This window comes from Diorhabda carinulata, chromosome 6 (genome assembly GCF_026250575.1).
Source record: "Diorhabda carinulata isolate Delta chromosome 6, icDioCari1.1, whole genome shotgun sequence".
NCBI classification, from domain to species: Eukaryota; Metazoa; Arthropoda; class Insecta; order Coleoptera; family Chrysomelidae; genus Diorhabda; species Diorhabda carinulata.
The window spans coordinates 6040156-6063582 of NC_079465.1; the positions used below are offsets into that span (position 1 = coordinate 6040156).

The window sequence follows — 23427 nt, forward strand, 5'->3', positions numbered from 1 at the left end:
AGGGTATTTTCAGAAGAATGCATTCAATAATAATAACACAACATGTTAAATGATATAAATATACAAATTTCTTGTTTAAAATGTGAACATGGGAAGCAGATTGTAATTTCAGTTAAAAACATTGAACTTAGGTACTTGAAAATTAAAAATCAAAATTATATTAAAGTAGGTATGTTTGGTTAAGTACTAAATTTCATATTCTCCTCACTCTTTCGTATTCTGTTTCGTATAATATGTATTTTTTAAACACAATTTTTACTTTTTTCAAACGAAATTTGTGTTTGTATATTGAAATGTTTTCAGCATATTTGTAGCCTTTTTTCTATTCATTAATTCAAAATGTAATAAATACTATATTCTATTCTCTTGAAATGTTCACAAAATTAAAGGAAATGTCTTTATTAATAATAATTTTGACAATCATCATAATGTGTGTAATTAACACTAGTAGGTAGAGAAAAACTTCCTATCATTAACCAGAGACAACTAAAAAAATGTGAACCATCACTTTTATAATCATTTTTAACTTGCCAATCACCAGGGCAACAGAGAACAGTCGTCATAAATAAAATTTAAACACGTATAGGTACTAGAAACCGACAAAACAGAAAAAAATTTAAGAAGTTCTGGCTTTTTTATGTAAAAAGCAAATCTTTCACATTTGAGTAGTTCGAGTGGTGGCTGCTGTGCGGAGAGGCCGTTTGTACTGTTCGGGTAAGACACAGCTGATTCCACAGACTTGCAATTGTCCAAAAAAGGAGTCCCGATACATTGAGGTTCAGGGCGTCTGCAGGCAGAGTGTTGAAGAGCGACGTCTGCCTGTTGATTAAGTCTTGTAAGAACTGATCTAGGCAGAACTATGTTAGATAGCTTTATATCTAAGTATTAACTGGTACTTCACATTGATTTTCGCGGCTTCCGTTGTCTCTTTTTACGACTAATAGTGTCAATTTAAAGGAACTATTACATCATCTTGTAGTTGGTCTTGTGAAGAAGACCATCGATCTTATGTTGTTATTTTTTATTTCTATTGGTAAAAGATTGAATCCTTCTTTTTACTATAGTTAGTTTAAAAAAACATTAAGATAAACATGTGAAGCTTCAAAAATTATACAGTATATTAGAAGAATTATAAAGCAAATGAAAATCATCTGCCCGCAAAATAGAAAAGATAAACAAAAGCATTTTTTATGATTGTCACAGTTAATGAAAATAATTGTCTCTGCTTGTATTCATCATATATAATAAAGGTTGAGCTGTAAATTTTTTCAAGATACTAAATTTAAATTAAAATTGTGTGACTAGAAATTGATTACTATATTGGTTTTTAGCTTCCTGATGGTTCGAATAATTATAAATATAACGAACTTTATTACATAAAACAATCATCATTTATGAATTCTGTGCTTGAATATACTGCTGAATTGGAATAAATCAAAACCATTAAAGTTGTCAAAACTTGACAAACAATGATTAAAACTTTACGATGAAAAACAAAAGTATGTTAATTTTTATAACAATCGGAGAATTTATTAATCAATTTTTTACTGAGAATACTCAAATTTCATACAAAAAATTAAAAAATTGGTCATATTAGTAATCTACGAATGAAAACTTTCCTAATCCATACTAAACCTTGAAAATCTAATCACATTGATGGTAAATTAACTGTACCCTTATCGCATAACCCCTCATCCAATTAATTTTATTGACATAAACTTACATGTGAATAGGGAAGTTACTATAAAGGATCCCATTTGAATGTAACGAGAAATGTCTCTTCAACGGATCAAAATTTATTATAATTCATGCACACCGATGTCTTCACGGTGCGGTTCAAATTCAAAGAAGAAATTGTCGGAATGAACTTAACAAGTTGGAGGAATAAAGGGTTACATTTCATTCCCCAATGCTCAGCCATCCGTAGAATTAAAATGTATTCATAGAGGCTGGGGGTGTCGAGTTAACACCGATTTAAATATTTTTTTCTCGCGTACGTTCCCTTTTATTATTTATTTCAAAACAAGCATAAGAAATAGATATTAACAAACCTTTGTGTAAAAACTGAAAAGAATTCTTTCAGAATCACTCATGAATTGATAAACTTCTGCTTCCGGGTTTGATATACTTTCAATTCAAATCTTCAAATCGGAAAAAGTAATTTTTATTACAACTACTAAGCAATATATCATAATGTAACCGATCGGAACTATAGGATTCCGAGATATACTGTGAGTATATGCATAGCGGTATTTCAAAATATCGATATTGAGTTTAAGTTTACACGCCTTGTGCCTTGAGCGAAGTACCTAGAATATAAAGTAACTCAAAGCTTATTCTAGTGCCACAAAAATCACGTGGGATTTAGTAGCATGTATATGTGAAGCTGTTATATGATCTCAGTTTGCTGTATTCAATAGAGTGAAAGTGATACATTCGTAGTAATCATTCTGAACTGTTTGAGTTCTCTTCAACCAAAGAATAACATGGAATATGAAATCTTCCGAATTTATAAGTTTTTAACTATAACGTATAACAGATTAATACGCAAAAAGACGCCAAATGATGATTGTATTAATAACCGAACAATAATAATTATTGGTAATGATATAGTTGGATCAGGAGTGAAAATAGATTTACAGAAAACGAAATGGTAGATGATGGAAACTCGTAAACACCAACAACAATTTATCAATAAAATATATGCAAAAGAGAGCAATATTGTTTAGGAAAAGTAAAACAATTTGAATATCTGATGGTAACAATTGTAAACAGAAATACATATATTCAAGAGGTAGAAAAGATCATTGGAAAAAGAAGCAAAACAGCATGAACCAATGTGAGTCGTGTTATACGAGGATGATCCCTACCTTCACCTAGAGATGTCGGTAGTTACTTAAAAAATATTACTGTATTAGAAAGTACACAGCATCACTCACAGTACAGCATCAGCTATCAATAGTGAACTTTTTCACTGAATTTGTAAACATTGAAATAATTGGTTATCGTTATGTAATACAATAATTTCATTTGAAAGGCATTAGTCAAACCAATATGAAAGCTGAACTAGATTCTACTCTGAATGAAGATGCTCCTTCGTTATCAACAGTAACAGTGGAAGAGTTTAAGCGTCCTTCGGATGATCTGCGAAGATCAGCATCGGAGTGGTCGACCAAATGAGGTAACGACTCCAGAAATGACAGACAGTAGGTCAAAAGTAATGAATTGATGTTTGAATTGCAACCTCAAGTAACTTATTCGCCATATTTAGCCTACTCGGATTATTTTCTGCTCCCAGATTTGAAAAAATGGGTCGGTTGTCAAAGATTTTCCAAAAATAAAGAGGTGATAATGCCAGTTAATGGCTATCTTGAGGAGCTTGACGATTCTTATTATAACAAAGGTATTGAACGGTATTGCTGAAAAGATTGTATGGAACTTGAAAATTACCAATATTATCAATTCAAGCAAAAATTATAGGTTATAGAACTATTATTTGTCCAACAATGCTGTAGTGCTTCAAATTATGGATATTATGGGAACAGGTAGGAAATCAACTGGAAGTGCGCTGGGAGAATTCAGTCTGATGAAGGAGTCTTGAGCAGAAGAACGAGTCTCAGGACCAAATCAATACATCGTTTAACGAGTATGATGAATTTCACGAAATTTGTAAGAAAATTTTTCTCACCAGAGTCACCTTATGTCATATTAAATTCTTCATTTTTGAATCATGCGCCATTCAAAAAGTTGATATATATATAGAAGTTGGCTACCATAAGCACAAGTTGGTATATTTCATATCTTTGATTATCAGCAATAGTTTTTGTGAGTTAAGTGACATTACAGCCGTGGAAAAGCTTGGAGGGTGAAAATTAACCGTAGTTGCTGAAGGTTATGTCGACTACAAAATGAAGAAAAACTTAATAGAGAATGGCGGAAATAATTGAAAATAATAACTGTAACATTCAAAGTGTTGACAATATTACAAGCACCACTACCATAAAAGGTATAAATATAATAAGACAGGTGACGAAAATCATTAATCGGAATAATACTACTATTAATTATAATATAATGTTGATAAAATATTTTATTTATTTTTGTCATTTCTGTGAATAAAACATAGTATTTCATACACGACAAATAGCTACTACTCGTTCGATGAATAATATATTGTGTTTAAAAGACATGAGTGGCTATGATTGAGCATACTTTTTCTATCACTGCCAATACTTCCCATTGTCTTTCTGTCACAATTAATAAATTATTTCTGACATCACAAAAAATTTTACTCTATGAATGAGATAAACTGAAATGGCTTTTTGTATCTATATAATTCATTGTTCCCTAAATAGCAACAATTCTTAAGGTAATTAAAAGATATTTAATCATCATTTTGCCCTTTTTTGTTCCTATCGTGATAAGATAGAAGCCGCGCCAGAGTTGAAATAATTGGATTTTTGTATATTAGTGTCAGCACAGTCATTTAACACAGAGGGATTTTCTCAACCGAAGTTATCTGACAGGACAAAAACTAGATCTTTATATTAGAACGAAAAAATTGTACCACATTTTTTGTTCTAATCTCACTCCAATTCTACTTGATATTATTTTTTAAAACCATCTAAATAGTCTCGTAATTATACTGCTATTACTTCCATTGTGGATGATAGCCGCCCTTTTCAGCTCTGTGGATTCATATTTTGCGGTAAATCAATTAACCTTCCACTTTCCAACATAGCTCTTTCTCGCTCTACCTATTTCCACTACTACTGCACGATTTGTTTCCAGTACTTCAGGTCGACCTCTTGATCATCCTATCGCTGGTTACCACTCTAATAATTTTTGCAAGGGGGCTTTCGGATCTGTTCTCGTATATGTCCAAACCTTTGTATCTTTATCACTGTCACTTTATCAGACTCTTTCACTTTGTTCCCAATCTCGTGATTAATAAACCTCTTCAGGTATCTTCCTTCTGTCTTGACCGAACCAGTAACCTCCTCAAAATATTCGTATGTAATGACTGATGTGTATTTTCAACTTTGCGTCCTTGTGCAGCTCTTTAATCCTCAGACACTTTATATATCTCCAGTACACTCTATTTACTGCTCTGGTTTTCCCCATCATTTCTATGCTTCTATTATTTGCCTCATTTATTGTCAAACCCATATAACTTATTATTTGTAATTGGTATCCTTGGATGGGCCCAGTATAGACCCAGACTTGGTCCAAGTATGTACAACTCTAGCCCTAGCTTAGAAGCCGTTATTGGCACAGCCTTGGTGGGAATCTGGGATAATAACAATTTCTCTTGCTTGGTTTGCAATCCTAGACCTGTCCTGGTTACCTAGATAAACTAAACACTGGTCTGCAACGCTGGGCCAGGCTGGTTGCCTGTAAAAATTTTATTCATAAAAAATTATGTTCAATACTAGATAGATTATAGATAAGATATTAGAACAAAACTTTATATAGTTATTTAGAGCTCAAGTAAATCTGGCTGACTATAAGATGGCCGATGTCAAGTTACCCAGAGTTCAGCCAGGCTTGGGTGAACATGGGATGGCCGAGGCAAGTTTACTTACAGTTCAGCCGGGCTTTGCTGACTATAGAATGGACAGGGCTAAGTTACCCAGACTTCAACCAGGCTTGGACCATTACTGGTTTGCCAAGGCCGGGTTTACCAGCGTTGGCCTAAGTAAGCTAAGCCCTGTCGTTCAAGTCCGGGGGCTCCTAATTGGATTGTTCTTTAGATATCCACCTCCAGCCTTCAGAGCTTTACTGTCAAATTCACTTTAAGTTCTTCTAAGCTTCTCTTATCCGTTACCAGAAGTGTCAGTTCATCTGCATATCTCCTACTATCTGTTTCTAACGTCTTTCTCATATTCATCTCATCTCTACTTCCTTATTTAAGATGCTGCACAAAGTCGTTGTAACAGCGAGGGAGCTTTCATCTATGTAACCTTTTTTCTCATCACCAGTTCCCAGCTTCTTCTGTTGATGCTGTCGAAAGAATTTTTAAAGTTCACAAATATCACATGCATCTCCATTCGTGTTCATAAAACTTTTCTACTGTTTGTATCATCGCATGCACTGCATATATTATCGATCTGCCGGCCCTCGAACCCTACTGATAGTCTTCTAGTTTCTCTTCGATGTATAGTTTATCTCTTATGGAAGTGATCGAATTGTAATTAGGAATTTTATTGATCTATATTTGTGGCAGAGCTTCACATCTCTTTTTTTCAGAAATGGAATGATTAGTGCCATATTCCATTCTGTGGGTATATTGGTCATTCACCTATTTCGGTGATTATGTCGTATATTTTTTCATTTACTCCTTCTCTTCAATTCTTCGTTAAATCATATGTCAATAAAAAATGAAAATTCATTGAAGATAAGTGATGGTAACGTCGTCGTTGTCCTTGTGGTTTTTCAGTGGATGCCTCAATAGTGATGCGATAGTTACCATGTCTATAGGTCTCTTAAAAAATCAATGATCGTCTTAAAAGTGTAATGAATTGCTTCGTAATAGCTTAATATTGATATGAAATAAATGACTCATCATTATGGTTCCACTGTTTGAAAACAATCCATCTAATTCTGAAACATCACGAAAACCTGAAACGTCGGTTAGATCTAATGAAAAATCGATATTTCTTGTAATTAACACATTTTATCTTCTATTTAACTACAACCGGCAACATATTAGATTAGAGTTTCGCAGCCGAATTTTTCCAACGTAGATTCGACGACATGTGTGTAGGCCTTTCCGTCCCAGAAATAAATTGGGGGTAAATATTTATCGCCCAAAGAGTCGGGTATGCATACGTTACCGTCGGGGCGTGTATGGACATGTCTACCTCGAGCTGTTACTGACAATGCCGTACAAATGCGCTTTGGAGATGGATGGTCGTTTGACCCATCTATCATCTGGATACGAACGGCCTCACATGAACATACGACCGCCTAAGGCATGTAGTTAGCGAAATGCTGCATAATTTTGTTTTTATGTTTGTCACATTGGAAGAAAAATTGTTCAACACGTTACGATTTATATACACCTTTAAAAGTATATACAGGGTCTCCTAAAAAGTTATATATCAATGAACAAGTTATTGGGAAAAGATTCAAGAAATTACATTAAAACTAGACAGGGCCTGGAGCGTCAAAGTCATACTAACATCGGAATAGTGAATATAGTGATTAATAAATAGAATGCTTAGCTAATAACACAAATAAAAAAGTTTACCTATTGAAAATTTGTGAATTCTGATTTTAAAATAAAAAAATTGATAATTATATTAATTCAAATAGAATGAATTGGACACATTTTGAGAGTAGTATTGCTGATTAATATTTGATAGATTCAAACGTTTTTTTCACGTCATTTCCGTACAACAGGTAACAGGTAATTTGATTAGATCATCTCCTACGACCTCTCTGTATAGTTTAGTTGTTACACCATGATTACTTTAAGACTAAAGAGAAAAAGATTTTATTTAAAAGTCTTCTGCACTGCAACTTGATTCTCTGATAACGAAATTAGATGATTTTCACTTATGAGATGACATAAGTCATATCTTGATGTAAGAAATAGGAAACAAATTCCACGATAAAACTCAGAGCGAATTTACTCAAATTAGAAGATTACTTGCTTTTTTAATTAAGTTACTGAAATACGCACACATAAATTTGTTCAAATAAAAAAAAAGAAATTGAATTATCCAAAATCTCCATAAATAATACAGCAGAAATGCAAAAAAATTAGAATTATGTGATAAAAATGGAGAGTTTAACGTACAATGTCGTTAGAATGAATACTTAAACGTAAACTCATATGCTATCTTCAAGGCGTTTTCATTTTAAGCTCTCTTTTCTCAATTGAATATTTCAAGTCTTGAGAGACTTTATGATGTTGGAATGGTCGTAACATCATCACAATCATATTCTGTCGTTTAGAATGCCCTTAAGATACCAGACGCGTGAATAGAAGAAAATTAAACGATGAGAAACAACCTTCTGAATACATATTTTTAAAAAAAACCTAAGCGAAAGACATAAAAATTCTAATATATTTTTACTACAACCCGAGAGATAATCGCAAATAGGACTTTATTGTATAATCAGGAGAAACATTGCCTTCTCGAAAGTGCAGCTTTCCACTAATGGATTCATATAACTCCCTTGATATTGTGGCAGTAAAATCGGCTAGAAGGGTATTACTGAAGCTTCCTGGAATTTCTACAAGAAATATTATCAAATTCTCGACGCTGGAGTATTTTTCCGAATCATTAATCAAATAAAGCACAATATGTATTAATTATTTCTCATAAATTTTAATAATTTAATCCACCATTAGTTTTTTCAAAGTATTCCAATAATTTATGCAAAAAAAGAATTTGATTCAATACCAATCTGTAGGAGATTTAAGAGAGAATTGGGAAGAAAATTAAAATGATGAAAAGAAAGGAAAAACTTCATTAAAAAAAGTGTAATTGTTTTATTTCGGTTCACACAAAAACTTGTATTTTTTGTATTTTTTTGCAATTACTATGATATTCCTATTTAAATACATGAAATTTCCTATCAATTCATTTCTATTGTCTCTATTTCTTTTCAAAACCCAATGACCAATTCTTTGAGTGAACTTTTACCTAATATAACAATATTCAAGTTTCATAATCAAATTAGTTGAGCCGTAAATAAGTTTTTCACTTCAGCAACCAGTATTTTCTTCGTAATTAGTTCTTTGGCTTGAATACATTCCAATACAAGGCACGACGTTATCAGTTTTGTCTTTATTCAATATGATACTTATCTAAATATAGGTGAATTGGAAAAAATTTATTAATTGAGAAACGCAGAAACGTCATATTGAAATATATTATTTTCAAAATGTTGCGTTTAGCTTTTTTCTATGTCATCCAAAGTAACAACCAATTATGTTTGATTTATTGTTCAATCTGTTGTATTTAATACTGTTTGAATAGGGATTTTTAATATGAATGAGACAAAGACCATCAGTAAAATCTCTTTTGTCAACATTTTCAAGTGTTACACAAGCATTCGTTAGGTTATATAAAATGAAATTTAGAAACAAACTTTTTCATAAAATATTTAAAAATTCAATTAAAATTGATATCACAATCTATAGTAATGATGTGAAATTCACTTCGATATTCTGATACAAAAACAGGGTTTGATTCAATACCAATCAGTAGGGGAATGAAGGAATGAAGAGAGAATTGGAAAGCGTAAAAATTAATATGATAAAAGGGAAAAAAACATTACAGTCGTGGAATTAATGATGAAAGTAATTTCGTCTACAAATATAGTATTTTCCTTACTAACTTTGTTAGAGTAAATATTATAGTTGTTGTATTTTCTTGCAATTTTTAAACCCATCTGACCTGTAGTGTGGGTGTCGTTCTATTAGCCTAATGTACGCTGCTCAATACGTCTTTTATTTGTACATTCTTCGTAGACAAAGGACGCTTAACTTAAATTAGCAAACCAACGAAAACGAGATTTACATTGACATTTCCAATGCTGCACAGAAATTTATTCAGCCAAGTTTGAATTCTAAAGTTTAGAATACTTATCAAAAGTTGACTTTGATCGGGAGCGGTGGATAAAGGAATTGTGAAATAAGATTACTCCATTTGGAAAGAGTTTTATAAAGTACAATAAGAAGATAGATTGAAAGAATGCCAAGTTAAAAGTTATTATTCACTTCCATATGCTCAGGTTACTCCACTTAGGATAAGGATAGGGATAGGACTTAGGATAAAACTGAGAAAATTGGTTGAGTTGGTATTCGTAGAGGCAATTATATTATATTATATTATATATAGCATTTCAATCTTAACTTAACTGCTTAACAAAATTCAGTGTGAGTGTTAAGATTCACATTCAATAAGTATACAAAACAGAAGAGATAACCGATATTTTGGGGATGTAATGTCGTAATTCCAATGAACATTGGCAAAAACTATAAATATTTTTTTTTGCTCCTACTGTTCATTCAGATAAATTGGTGCACAAATTTACATAACCGAAGAACTGCTCAGATTATTTTGAAAAAAAAAAATTGTTCTAATTACTTTGAAATATAAATATTTTCCTAGAATAATATAAAGCAGATTGAATTTTGTGATACGATGGAAAACCTACTTGAATCTACTCAAGCGATAATATGTCGATAGAATGCTACTGATCTCGAGATTATTCCACTATGGACTCAATATAAAAAAAATCAACATTCGGAGTGGGATTTTAGGGGATTACCGTATATACACGTTCTGGTTCAATAGAAACTTCACTTAAAATTAATATTTGGAACTATAAAAAGATTTAATTGAACAAAAACGGTATTTCTGTTGAAAATGAAAGTGAAATTCAATTTTTAGATAATACGTTCAATTCAAAATTCAAAAATTGTAATATCTGTTGGCTAAAATTTCCGCTTTTGTTTTAATATCGATTCTAAAGAGGGTGCTCATGCTCAAAGAGTGGAGTAGGAATGTAGTAGAATAGTTCAATTTATTATAATTATCATCACATTCCATTCTAATATACACTGGTAAATTGATTGGTAGGAAATTTTGCATTTATTCCAATGTTTAAAAAAAGATTTTCCAAAACTCTATATAAACTCAACAGCAGATTTGGACTTATAATTTTGTTAAATATATCAATCTTTTTAATTTATCGTAAGAATTGGTTAATTTATGGGTTATTTAAACAAAATATACCAAAAATGGATAATTTTTATTGATTATTTCCAAAAATTTTAAATTAACTCATTTGTGAAAAAAGTTATTCTTCACTTTTATTAGGCTTACTAACAATTTATGTAATAGCGGGTATTACTCTCTCTGCTACGGCAAAGAGCTCAAGCCCTGTCAGGCATCGAAGAAATTAAATTCTGGACGTACTCCATCGGAATAGCACCCCATTTTTTTCAAAGAGCAACTTGGAGCTGATTTATGTCACCCAGAAGGAGGATAAAGACGTCTAACACACCGCCCTAAATTATCCCGCTAATGCTCTATGGGATTCATATCAGAAGATCGTGCAGGCCAGTCCAGAACTGTGATTCCCACTTGCTCCAAGTATTCGGTAACAATTCTGGTGGTATGTGGACTAGGACTATACTGCATTGAAATAAATTTCTCGCTAATAAATGGAGCAAATGGGATCACCACAGTCTCAAGGACGACTTTCTTGATGTACCTCCGAGCAATCGGATCCTATTTCTTAAAATCAGTTCAGTCCGGGCGTGCAAATAATCGCCTTTCCATGAGCTGGGGCCCTGTCGCGAGTCGCCTTGATACGAATTCATGCACTCTCAGCCTCCGCCGCACTGTGTCTGCATTTACATGTGTATTTTGGGCCACTTCAAGTCTTTCCCGAACCTCAGGAGCCGTTAAATGTCGGTCTCTCAATACCAACAGCGTAATAAATTGATAGTCAACTGCCGTTGTTGTCTTTGGTCGCCCACTGCCTGCCCTCCTAGCGTAACTAGCAGTCTCCTGGAGATGCTGGAGTACATAGTGAATGGTAGACTTCGCTACCCCAACGTTTAGGCAATGTACCGTAAGCTTCGGTCTTCTCTGACCAAGGCATCAGCTCGGGTTGTGTCAACATTTTGAAAGAACCATTATCCTGGACCAAAATAAAAAAACATGTCTACTAATCACAGAAAAGTCTTGGTTAATAAATTGAAGATAATTAAATGTGCGAAAAATTACTTACAGTTTAGTATAGGCCCGACATGTCAACTGAAGACAAATACATCAAATTTGAGTTTTATCCAATATGAAGTGTCCGATTTTGTTGCTGTTGAGTGTATAAGAATAAGGTTATTATATTATGAGAAAAATTGCTCAAATTTTCAAAATATCAAAATCTGAAAATCAATCAGCCCCATATAAATGCCAATGATCTTTAGTGTAGTCTCAGTTTACAAAGTGTCAAAACCGATATTGGTTAGTAATTGAACATCTATGAACAGAACTAAGTTATATATTTATATTTATAATTATGCGTGAATTTTGGTGAGCATTACGAGATATCACGAAACGTGAGGCGCTGGAGCACTGCATTTTTGATTGCCACAATTCTAAAGGTAGTAGCTCTGACTGCAGTGACTAGCATCACATACAATTTGCCCATGGAATTTGATTTTTTTAAGAAAACTTGTCCCCGCTATGATCTACAATGAGTTAATTGAATTGCACTCGTGTTATTCACTGTTTTAGTTTTATGTATCTCAAAATATATCACCTCAGCTATACCCAACTCAACAAACTATTATTCACTGATGTTGAAATTTAAATATATGTTTTTTCTTTGTTCCAGTACATAGGCACCCAAGTGCTCGGCTTCATATTCGGTTTATCTGGTTCTGCAGTTCTTTTGGATAACAGCGCTAGAGATTCCCATTTCCAACCATGGGTTCGAGAACGTATGCGACTTCTAATCATGAACGCTCATCACGAGCAATCCCAACAAACACTCGCCATGATTCAAGAAAATGTAAGTGTGGTTTGTTTTTTACTATTTTTCTAGTTTCTCTTCCATTCGAATGAAATTCAATTCGAGTTTTTGTAAAATCCTGCTATGTAAAACGGAATATTCCATTTTCCGAAAGTCAAAGTTTGTGAAATGCATAAATGGATGCTGGGTGCGATGCAGTAATGTTTCTTATTCTATATAAGAGTTTGAGGGAATAGAGATGAGAATGAATTTATTTTATCCTTCTACTGGGACCTGAAGAATAAAATTGTCTGCATTGTAAATTCCCAACTCGCTAGATTAAATCTAACGACAAAAGTAATGTTTTGGAAAAGGTTTGTTCCAACAACTGTATTAGTACGGACAATTTTAGATATCAGAGCGAATGTGTGAATTTTTATTGCGAACTGTATAATAAAAATCAGGATACTACAAGTATTAGAATAATATATTCAAATCACACGAATTAGCCAATCAGAGGTCTATTATTCAAGGTATCTATTTGAAAACATACCCAAATACAAAGCCATGTTACAGCCCAGTTAAAAATAAGTATAATGTATTCTCACATATTTCTCACATTTTCTATGGGGGCTCAAAATTTGGAAGTGCATCTTTAAATTGACACATGATTTGTTGCAACGCTATATACAATATTTTATGTAATAAAATTACCAATACAGGGATGCTTTTTAAGTGAATATAATCACTGCATTCATTTGCAGTTAAATTTATTTTGTAAGTTGTTTTTGAATCGTCTTGGTTTTAAGTCTCTTCTGATTTTAAATTATTTTATTTTAAACCTGTTGGAAATAAGCATTTCGAAAACTTTCAGTCTTTATCAAAATATTATTTGACACTAACAATTTGCGTGTTTACATCAATTATTAATTGAAAGAAAATAAATATTTGGAGAAAGTGATCAACAATATATTCAAGAAAAGGATAATAAGGATACTATAATCAATTAATGTACAAAACAACAGAAAATTAAGTATTTCCCCTTAGCAATGAAGGGAGCGGGGGGCTAGTTGTAACAGGGGCAAGTAGTAACAAGCATTTTTTACCTACATAATAGAAGATCATTCGTTTGATTTTCAACCCAACCTTCTACGTAATACTCTTTCTATCATATAAGCTTGATCAGCACCCCGCCGGCGCAAGAAGCAGTGTTGTGCTGACTTTTTTTTTGCTTATACAAAATTGATTATCGCAGACTTCAAGTTGTTTCGCAGTTGTTGATTTATACAAATACACTAAACATTTGTTTAGTTTAATTATATTTAATGTTATTTCACACCAAGTAGGGGATTTTTTTTAAATAGAGATTATTTCAAAGTATACCTCGCAGTGGGGTAAGTTGTAACACTTTAACGGGGCAAGTTGTAACTTGTTACTTATAAGTTCTATGATAAGAATTTATTTTATATCTGGATCATTTCATCAAGTTTGTTAAACCGTCGGAGCAAGAGCCTGTCCTCCTATTACTCGACAATCATCACTCACACGTGAACATCTCAGTGGTGAAAAAAGCAGAAGAAAGTATCATGATATCATGATATCGTTCCCCCCCTCACTGTTCACATAATCTGCAGTCGCTGGATGTTGGAGTTTGTGGTCCATTCAAGAATTACTTAAGCCGAACACAGACAGCGTGGATGCATAACAACCCAGGGAAAACGATGACCGTATACGACATTCCTGGGATCGTTAAGGATTCTTTGCCATTATCAATGAATTATTCTAATATTATGAATGGTTTTAAAGCCACTGGCATATGGCCTCTAAGTGTAGATATTTGTGAAGATTCAGATTTTGCTCCAACTTATGTTACGGATCAGCCAAATCCTGCAAGCAAAAAATCTGAAACAGATATGAACATCCAGTTTGACAACAGATCTTCTTAATATAGATTATACATATATATAGATTATATACTGGGGGTCAATCGAACTTTGAACCGACTTCTCGACCTTCTGGTATTCAAAAGTAAAATGATTTCTCTCCATCTAAAATAAGGCCTTACCCGAAAGCTCCACCACGAAAATTCACTAACCGCCCTCAACGTAAAATAAAATGCTGTGTTCTCACAGACACGCCCAGAGAAGAACGAGTTACAAAAAGAAAACGAAGAAAAGTTAAATAAGACAAAAAAAACACAAGAGACTAAGAAGGGTAAAGGAAAGGAAAAGATCGAGAGGAAACAGATAAGATAAAAATACTAAAAGACAAGGAATAGAAAAAGTAAAAAAGAAAGTTTTAAATTCTGATTCGGAATCTGAACCCAAGGAATGGTTTTTCGTAGCTTGTGGGGAAACTTATGAAAATTCAAACGAGGAGTAGATACAATGCATTATAAATAAGATGTGGGCACATGTGAAATGTGCAACAGAAAATAAGATCTCATTGCATATTTTACCTACATCAATCAAAAGACCTGATTATTTAAGAAATTGATATTTTGTTACTGGCTGTGAGCCTAAGGTTCCTATATAGTTTAAGAAAGTTTAAGAAAGAATAAAACTTAAAAGTCCAAGTTTGTTATAAAGCTAAATAAATCAAATGTCTGATTATTAAAGCAGTTAAGATTATAAAAGGTTCTAAGCCTTAAATGCCTTAATAGTTTAAGGAAATAAACAACATGTTTCATATTTGTATATTTTTGGATATTTTCTTTTAGATTAAAAATTTGACTTAAAGTGTCTAAGCCTGTTTTAGCGTTTGTAAAGTTTCTTATGCTAAATATGCCAAATAAATCTAAAAAATATAAAACTGGTTTTCAATTCCCAATGTTATAATTTTCCCCAAGCCTGTTACAACTATCCTCAATCACGCGGTAAGTTGTAACACTCGTCAGTTTTTTTTCAAAGCCGTTTCTACCAAAAATCGTTACAGGTTCTATCAAAAGTTTATTTGGGATCGATAGTTGAATAGTTGTTAATTGGAATAGTACTGCTAGATTTCATAAATACGAAACAAGTAAGCTTTCATAGCCAAGAAGCGATAAATTGTTACAACTAGCCCCCCGCTCCCCTAAATCATAAAGGGCGTAATAAATCAACCAAATATATCACTGAACAAAAATTTAAAACATTCAAAAACAGTGATATTATATATCGAGTGCCTTATACTGATTGTGCAGGGCAGATATCTCAGTATTTAGAAAATAGACTAAAAGTTCATCAATACGATAAAAATAATTATACTGCATTAACTTGCCACGAAATATCGGGAAAACATAAATTTAATTATAAATATTCAAAAAATTCTTGGAACAAAATCTAATACAAGGAAATTTCTAGAGATAGTTCACATTCATAAGAACGAAAAAGCTATGAACCACAAATAATGTGATTGATGACTGCTACATATTTTTGACATGTGAAAAACTAGGGAAAATTTAATTTCTCTTGATGAAACCCATTTTTTTTTCATTTTATTTCGATATTTATGATGTCTATGATCTATTGATTAATATAAATACGGAAATTGTCAGTGTCAAATCAAATTTTGACTGAAAGTAATCGAAACTTTACATTATTAACTGTCTTAGAAAAAACTGATTTCAAATCAGGAGAGACCTAAAATCAAGACGATTTAAAAACTTAAATATACCAGAAGGTCTAAGAAATCAAAAATTGAATAAATTTTTTTTATTTAGTTTACATTCAGTACACATTTTTTATAGTTTATGGAGCATAGGTTTATAGTGAAAATAATATTAAATTGATATATTGATGGAGATGCTGCTTCTGATGTGATAACCCCCTAGTGGCACGTTATTCGTGATTTTTGTGTGGAACATTTAGAAGAATATCTTTCAAGAAAGTTTTCGAACTAATCATACTAGGATCTTATATATGTTACAGGAAGAGAATGAACCAGCAGTCGTTCTAATCCGGATAAATATTTTATATAGGCAAGAGCCAGTACGAAACCATAGAATGAGTGCGAAAAAATGTTTAGAATTACAAGCGAAGAAAATGCTGAAACTTCATATTGTAACTTTACTAATTTTTTCTGTCCACTACGACTATTTATTTGAAATTGAACTAACTGCGTTCACACGAATCATTCATATACTTGAATAAAATTCTACACAAAAAGAAACAAAAGAAATGGATGAATAGACTTTCCTAGAAATTATTTAGAAGAAATACTGTGAATAAACCGCTTGCTACTAAAGCAATTATAAACACCTAAACATCAAACAAGTTCCGCCATTTATAATAAAAATGAAAGACTCCGTCCAAAAAGAGCCGAGCGAATTCGCTGAATTTCTAAAATTCCATACTAGCATAGGACAGGGCCGGCATAGGGAACCATTTTGCGAACTTTTTCGTAATAATGTCTTAAATGTCCTACTGGTAAAGCTCGTGACTCTCAGTGAAATTACGATTATCAGACAGAACAAGATGTTAGCGGTGATATTAGAAGTTCAAGACGAAGAGTTTTATCAGCTAGCAACGAAACAAAGAAGACTATCACATTTGTGTACCAGAAATCAATTCACAATTTTTGAAGAAAAATGTATTTTGATTGATGATTTTCCCAGATCTCGCAATATCACTTAGAGAATGCGTTAGATAGACATCTCTTTCTGGATCAGCGATGCGTTTGGACAAATCGAGTCTGATAACTGCAAGTGTAAAAAATCTGGTAAATTTTGCTATTCTAAATATTATTACAGTCTAATATTTTCAAATGAGTGAACATAACAAAAAAATATCTTTCCGCTTCACTATGTTGCTATGCTTCACAAATTTATATTGTTATGAACTCGTCCACCGACTTAGACCTTGAGGCCAGTCCTGTTCTAACAGTTTGTCTAAACTAAAGTTTGGTGTACTCAGCGTTGTATTTCAAACAAGGTCTACTTATGTAATTTATGGCCTGTTTTTGTAGAGATATCAAAAATTTTCTTTCCCAAGAAACATCTTGTTTGTTTTGCTACAATTTTAGCATAATTTTCCAATAATAGCTAAATCACCAACTTGTTCCTTATTCCTTAGCTATTGAAACGAATTTCAATAATTTATCAATGAAAAGCAAGTATATCTAGAATAAATTATAGTACTAATTACTATATGTATTTAGAATAAAAATGTAAAAAGCCGTTCCAGATTCATTCCAGTTGTGATCAAAATTTTATTCCAAACTTGAGAATAAACCCATTAAATATTATATACCTGCAGTGTTACTTCAAAAATAGTTATTAATATTTTTCCATTAAGGTTTTTATCGTATGAGAAGTATTTCAACAGCAGTGCTCCATAATATTCTCTCACTAATTCAACAGGATTGGAACGATAATAAACCCTTGAGACCGAATCACTGCGAGGAGTGCTGATAAGGTAGATGATCATATAACGACAAATTCGTATAGAAAGCTCCCGAGACTAACAACCGTGTTATTGTGGACTAGAAATTTGTCGATTTTAATCACTGTATTTTACGTTCACCTTTAGATTTATCGGAATAGAAGATTCCTTTCTGGATTTTTTTTATAAGGATTGAGGATATTACCACTTGATAAGAAAACAATTTGAAGTTAATCGTGTATTATATTTATTAGTATATGAAACATATTCTCATGAAATTACAATCAAATATGTTGTGGACATTTTGTACTTTCACTTCATTGTTTTTTATATGCTTTGAATATATATTCCAAATTTATTGTATAGACTAACATAGACCGTAAAGAAGCCGGTCGTGTTCGATGATGTTAAACGAATCTAGAGTTTGGTGAATGCGCTGGTTATTCATTCATTGGAAGGTTGGTTTATCTGTCTTTTTTTATACCTGTTTACTTTATGTTGTGGCCGTTCTTATGGACAATTTCTAAAAAGGCCTCTTTATTTGTACACGGCTAACTAGGAATTTCCAGGGAATCAAACATTATGGAAAGTGAGATGTATATAAATGAATCTCCAACAGACACAAAAGTCAGTAAATAATTTGGTGTCATAGTGAACAAATAAGGGCAGTGAAATCTATAAATATAAACCGAACAATGTATCTAAACGAATTTAGTTCGTTAAATATTATTAATAAGTGATTGGTTTTCGTAGAAAGCAGAGCTTAAGCGAAGCCGTATGACCTGCTAAGACCAGCATCGCAGTGGTCGACTAAATGAGGTGACCACTCCAGAAATTTTGAAGAAAATTCATAAAGCGGTACTGGATGATCGTCGACTGGAAGTGTGCGAGCTAGCAGACATAGTAGGCATTCCAAAAAGGGCAATACATTACATATTAACTTGAAATTTGGTCATGAGAAAGCTTTGCGCAAGATGAGTGCCACGTTTGCTCACAATGGAACAAAAACAGCGCGTGAAGATGTTTCCATAGATTGTTTGGTAAAGTTTCACAAAAATAAAGCCGAATTGGGTCTATCACTTCAAACCCAAGATAAAAGAACAATCAAAACAATAGACTAGGAAGGGATCAGCTCCAAAGAAGGCAAGGTCATGGCGGCGGTTTTGTGGGATGGTAGGGATAATTTTCATTGGCTATATTGAAAAAGGAGAAACTATCAACAGCGAGTATTCTCCAAACTCATTGCAACGCTAAAATAGAGAAGTTAAGCAAAAACGAATTGCAATTGGCTGAGAAGAAAGTCATCAAGATAATGAACTAGCTCACACATACGTTATTGCAATGTCCAAAATTGATGCATTAGAGTTTGAATTGCTACCTTATGGTGGTATTGGAAAAATGGCTCGTTGGTCAAAGATTCTCCAAAAATGAAGAGATGATGTCGGCTCTTAATAGTTATTTTGAGGAGCTTGACGATTCTTATCATGAAGAGGGTATAAAACTTGAGCATCGCTGGGAAAAGTGTATGAAGCTAAAATGATATTATATTGAAAAATAGATATGTTTTTTTCCAAAATGTTTGTATTTCCTTCATTAGGTTCAGACTTGTCAGTTTCAAGCATGAGTCTATCACTTTAAAGGTTATCAATGTGACATGATGAGCTAGCAGATATAGTAGGAATTTCAAAAAGTGAGGTACATTGCATTTTAACTGAAAATTTGGACGCAAAACGCAAAACGCAAAACGAGTGCCTCCTTTGCTTACAATGGAACAAACAGCGTCGTGAAGATGGTTCCATTGAATTGCTACCTCATTCATCCTTTTCGTCAGTTTAGCCTTTTTGAATTAATTTATGTTTCCAGACTTGAGGATTTAGCTCAATGGTCAAAGATTATCCAAAAGTGAAGAGGTGTCGGCAGTAAATGGGTATTTTGATTATCTTGACGATTCGTATTATAACAAGGGTATTGAACTTATTGAACATCGATGTGAAAAGTGTATGGAGCTAAAATGAGATTACGTTGAAAAATGAATATTTTGTTTCCAAATTTTTAAACTGGACGTTCATGATTAACTTAGGTTACCATGATAATCGTGAGAAATTATTTCTCGCCATATTAGCGGGTTTTTCATTTTATTGCATACGTAGAGAACACGTCACATGTAATGCTTTAAAATTGAAGGACCATGTTTACTCAAGGAAGATATCACAACATACTTCGTTTTTACAGGGTTCTTACAAGTTTGTTGTTGTATTGTGGATTGCAGAAGCTTGTCGAATTTGTAAAATAAGCCAGGTAACATCAGATTATATTGAAGATTTGGGAACGTTATTGATTGTGAAACTTTTAAGGAATCAAAGAATAATGTAAAAAGGAAGCATAACCCTTTGTCCAGCGGTAGCAAAGGATAGCTGCCTAATTTATGCATATCACAATGAAAAATATGACAATCAGCTTGTGAGTAAAAACCAGTTTTATTAGGTTCTAATGGCTAAATTTCCTCAACTTGAAAATGCTAACTCATAAAAGGGTCATTCATTTCGGAGATCGTTTGCTACACTCTTAGTTGAATCTGGGAGAGACTTGATGACACTCTAGAAACATGGCGATCGGAAGTCAACAACGGTTGCTGAAGGATATGTTGATAAATCGGAATCATACAGGACAGAAATAGTTAATGAAGTATTTAGAATATGTGGTAGTAATGAAATAACGCCGCATTTACGAAGTATATCAACAGCAGTTGTGATGGCAGGAATAATTAAAATTTCAATACGAGAAAATTCGACTATTAAACTGAATAATCCAAAGAACGTGTCATTCATGCAATGCACATTTAGTAATCATACTTTTGATATAAAGGAAGCACTGTCTCTCACGTTCTTAATTTATTCAAATACTTTACACTTCACTAACTTATAATATAATTCAGTTATCACTATCACTCAACCAACTTGATTAATTTATTCAAATTCTTCGATTAATTTCTATTTTGGTCTGTTCGCTACGACTATTTATTATAAACTGAACTAAACTGCGCTACACAAACTCTCTATATATCCTAAAAAAATTATGAAAACTCCTGCTTATTTGTTCATTCAATATCCTTGAAAAAAGTACTGAGTTTTTCCCAGGGAAAACAGTAATTTTATACCTAACAACAGAGATAAAATGTCTATTTTTTTCCCATCACAGGTTAAACCATATTTTACAATCCTACTGCAAACATTTCTTCCAAGTATCATTTTTCACCATAAAAGGATAGGTTATTATTGACATGATTCGTTCATTAATAAAAACAACCAGTATTATCTTGAACCTAGTCGAGTAGCAATTAACGAACTGTAAACAAAGCAATTTATATTATTTCTATTAACTTTCAAAAAGCACTCTTCTTTTAAATTTCCTTATTTATACAGCATCATAAATTTCATTCTTATACTGCCTATGGGTCCCGAGCAATAAATCGAGCATTAGTTGAGTCTTCGTATACCCATATTTTTCGACTACCTCTATTTTTATTGAAATTTCCCTCATCTCCTAGATGCGGACTTCATTTTAAAAAGTCTTGGAAATCGCTACAAGATTAAAAAAAGATTTGACATATCTGAAAGTGTCAGGAATCTAATAAGCTCTGTTTCTGAAAAAAATCAGAAGCGTTTTATGATGATTTATAGATGAAATTCTAAAGATTAGTTACATAGAATGAAATATTGTCAAGAAATTTAAACAAAAATCAAGCCAACTAGTTAAGAACGGATATATAGAATCAATAACGATCTAGATAAATATAAAACCAAGTTAAAATTATTGCCAAAAAATACGATTAGAAAATAAAGACAAAAACAAAGAAAATGATTTCGTAAATTGATTATTGCATCCAAAATGCAGCCTTTGAATTGATTATCGAACTTATCGATTCCCTAAAAAATCTTTTTTATGTAAGAAATAAGTACAAGAGGCTAATGAACCCTATTACACTCGAGAAGTTCCAGTGGGGACTACCGTGTGAAATCAATACTTCTGTAGGCTGTAGTGTTCGGAAAAGTCGTGCCTTTGTAGTTAAACCCACAGCATCGATATCAATATCGACCTGGATAGACCGATCTTTAAGAAAGCTACTAAGCCAGTCGATAAGTGAGGACGACAAACTGTACGATCTTAACTCAATTGGTAGGTTAAAATGCCAAAACCTGTCAAACGATTTCGATATGTGCAGTGTGATTCCCCATGCTTCTCTATAGCTTTATTTCATATATTAGTGACAGGAGATCTAGATTGATCTATGTTCACCAAAGCCCGATGATGTTAGCAGGCTCAATATATCTCAGAATTTGCTGGTTAACAACTTCTTCCATGACCTTGGCAATAGCTGGGACTAAAGCAATCGGACGGTAGTTTTTGGGAACCGTCGTTTTTCTTTTTTTTGCTATGGGTTTAACCTGAGCAACACTCCAATCCGGAATGAAACACATCTCCTATATAATAAGAAAAGAGTTTGCATAGTGGACTTGTTATTTCAGCTGCGCATTTCTTCAATACGATTGGTGGTATTTCATCAAAGTCAATTGCCGTATTCACGTCCAAGCCTTTGAGAAATTTTGCCACATCTCAATGTCGAATTTCTATTCCTGGCATCGATGATCTATCTCTAGAGTGGCTCGGTGGTAGCTTTCCATGGCAATCAAGAAATGAACTTGAAGCAATCATGAGACCCAATGAGTCTGCCTTCTCTTCTGTGGTCACTGCGATTTACTCATCTTCTCCAGTCAACGGTGGAATTTTTGACAATAGCCTTGGCTGACCTCTTTTGATACAGATCACAAAGACTTTGATATATTTGGACAGTTGAGTAGTTTGTTTTTTACACTCTCGTTGTAGTTTAAAATTTTTAAGAAATTTTTATTTTTAACTTTCTATTCATAACAAAAATAATCAACTTAAAAAGCCATATTTGAAATTATTTTATAAATAGAATATTGAAAATAGAAAAAAAATAAGCTATAAACATTGAAATCAATTACCAATGAAAACCTTTGACGAATTAATTAAATATTATTGAACGTATCTTTTGAATGCTTGTAATCCCATCCAACGCATTGAAAAATTAATCCTTTCTCTTTGACCAACTTCAGCTCTAAAGGGATCAAATAGAAATAAACTTTTTGGTGAAAGCAATCAATTAGTAAATACCCTATCTCTTTGTAGCGATTCATATGTTCTGCATTCGCATTAAAATCAATCAGCTTTATTTGGTTGGATAGTAATTGATTACTATGGCGATTATTTGTTAAAGTGAGTTCGATTTTGTAGATTTCCATAATGCGACAAATATTTGGTGAAGGAGAGAAGCCTCCACCAGTATTTCAAACTTTCATATATAGGGTGTCTCGCATAAGAGCCTATACAAAGCAGAGGCGTAAAGGGGAGCGTAGAGAAATTTATCTTAATACCCTGAGGAGTTATAGAGCTTTGAAGTACAGCCCGATATTTGGAGAAAAATGAGTTTTTTTGCAACCTTATAACTTGAAAATATGAAGTACACTGTAGCAGACTGTTAAGGGCATTACGTAATGGTGAA

General features: G+C 32.8%; 1 protein-coding gene across 2 annotated transcripts in view; it reads left to right on the forward strand.

Moving 5' to 3' along the window:
* The window catches only part of LOC130895869 (tetraspanin-2A), a 207351-nt gene that overhangs the window by 145185 nt on the left and 38739 nt on the right, over positions 1-23427 (forward strand). For both annotated transcript variants that reach the window (XM_057803446.1, XM_057803445.1), the window contains exon 3: positions 12367-12543. In XM_057803446.1, the coding sequence (XP_057659429.1) occupies positions 12367-12543 (177 nt within the window). The remainder of the gene's footprint in view (positions 1-12366; positions 12544-23427) is intronic.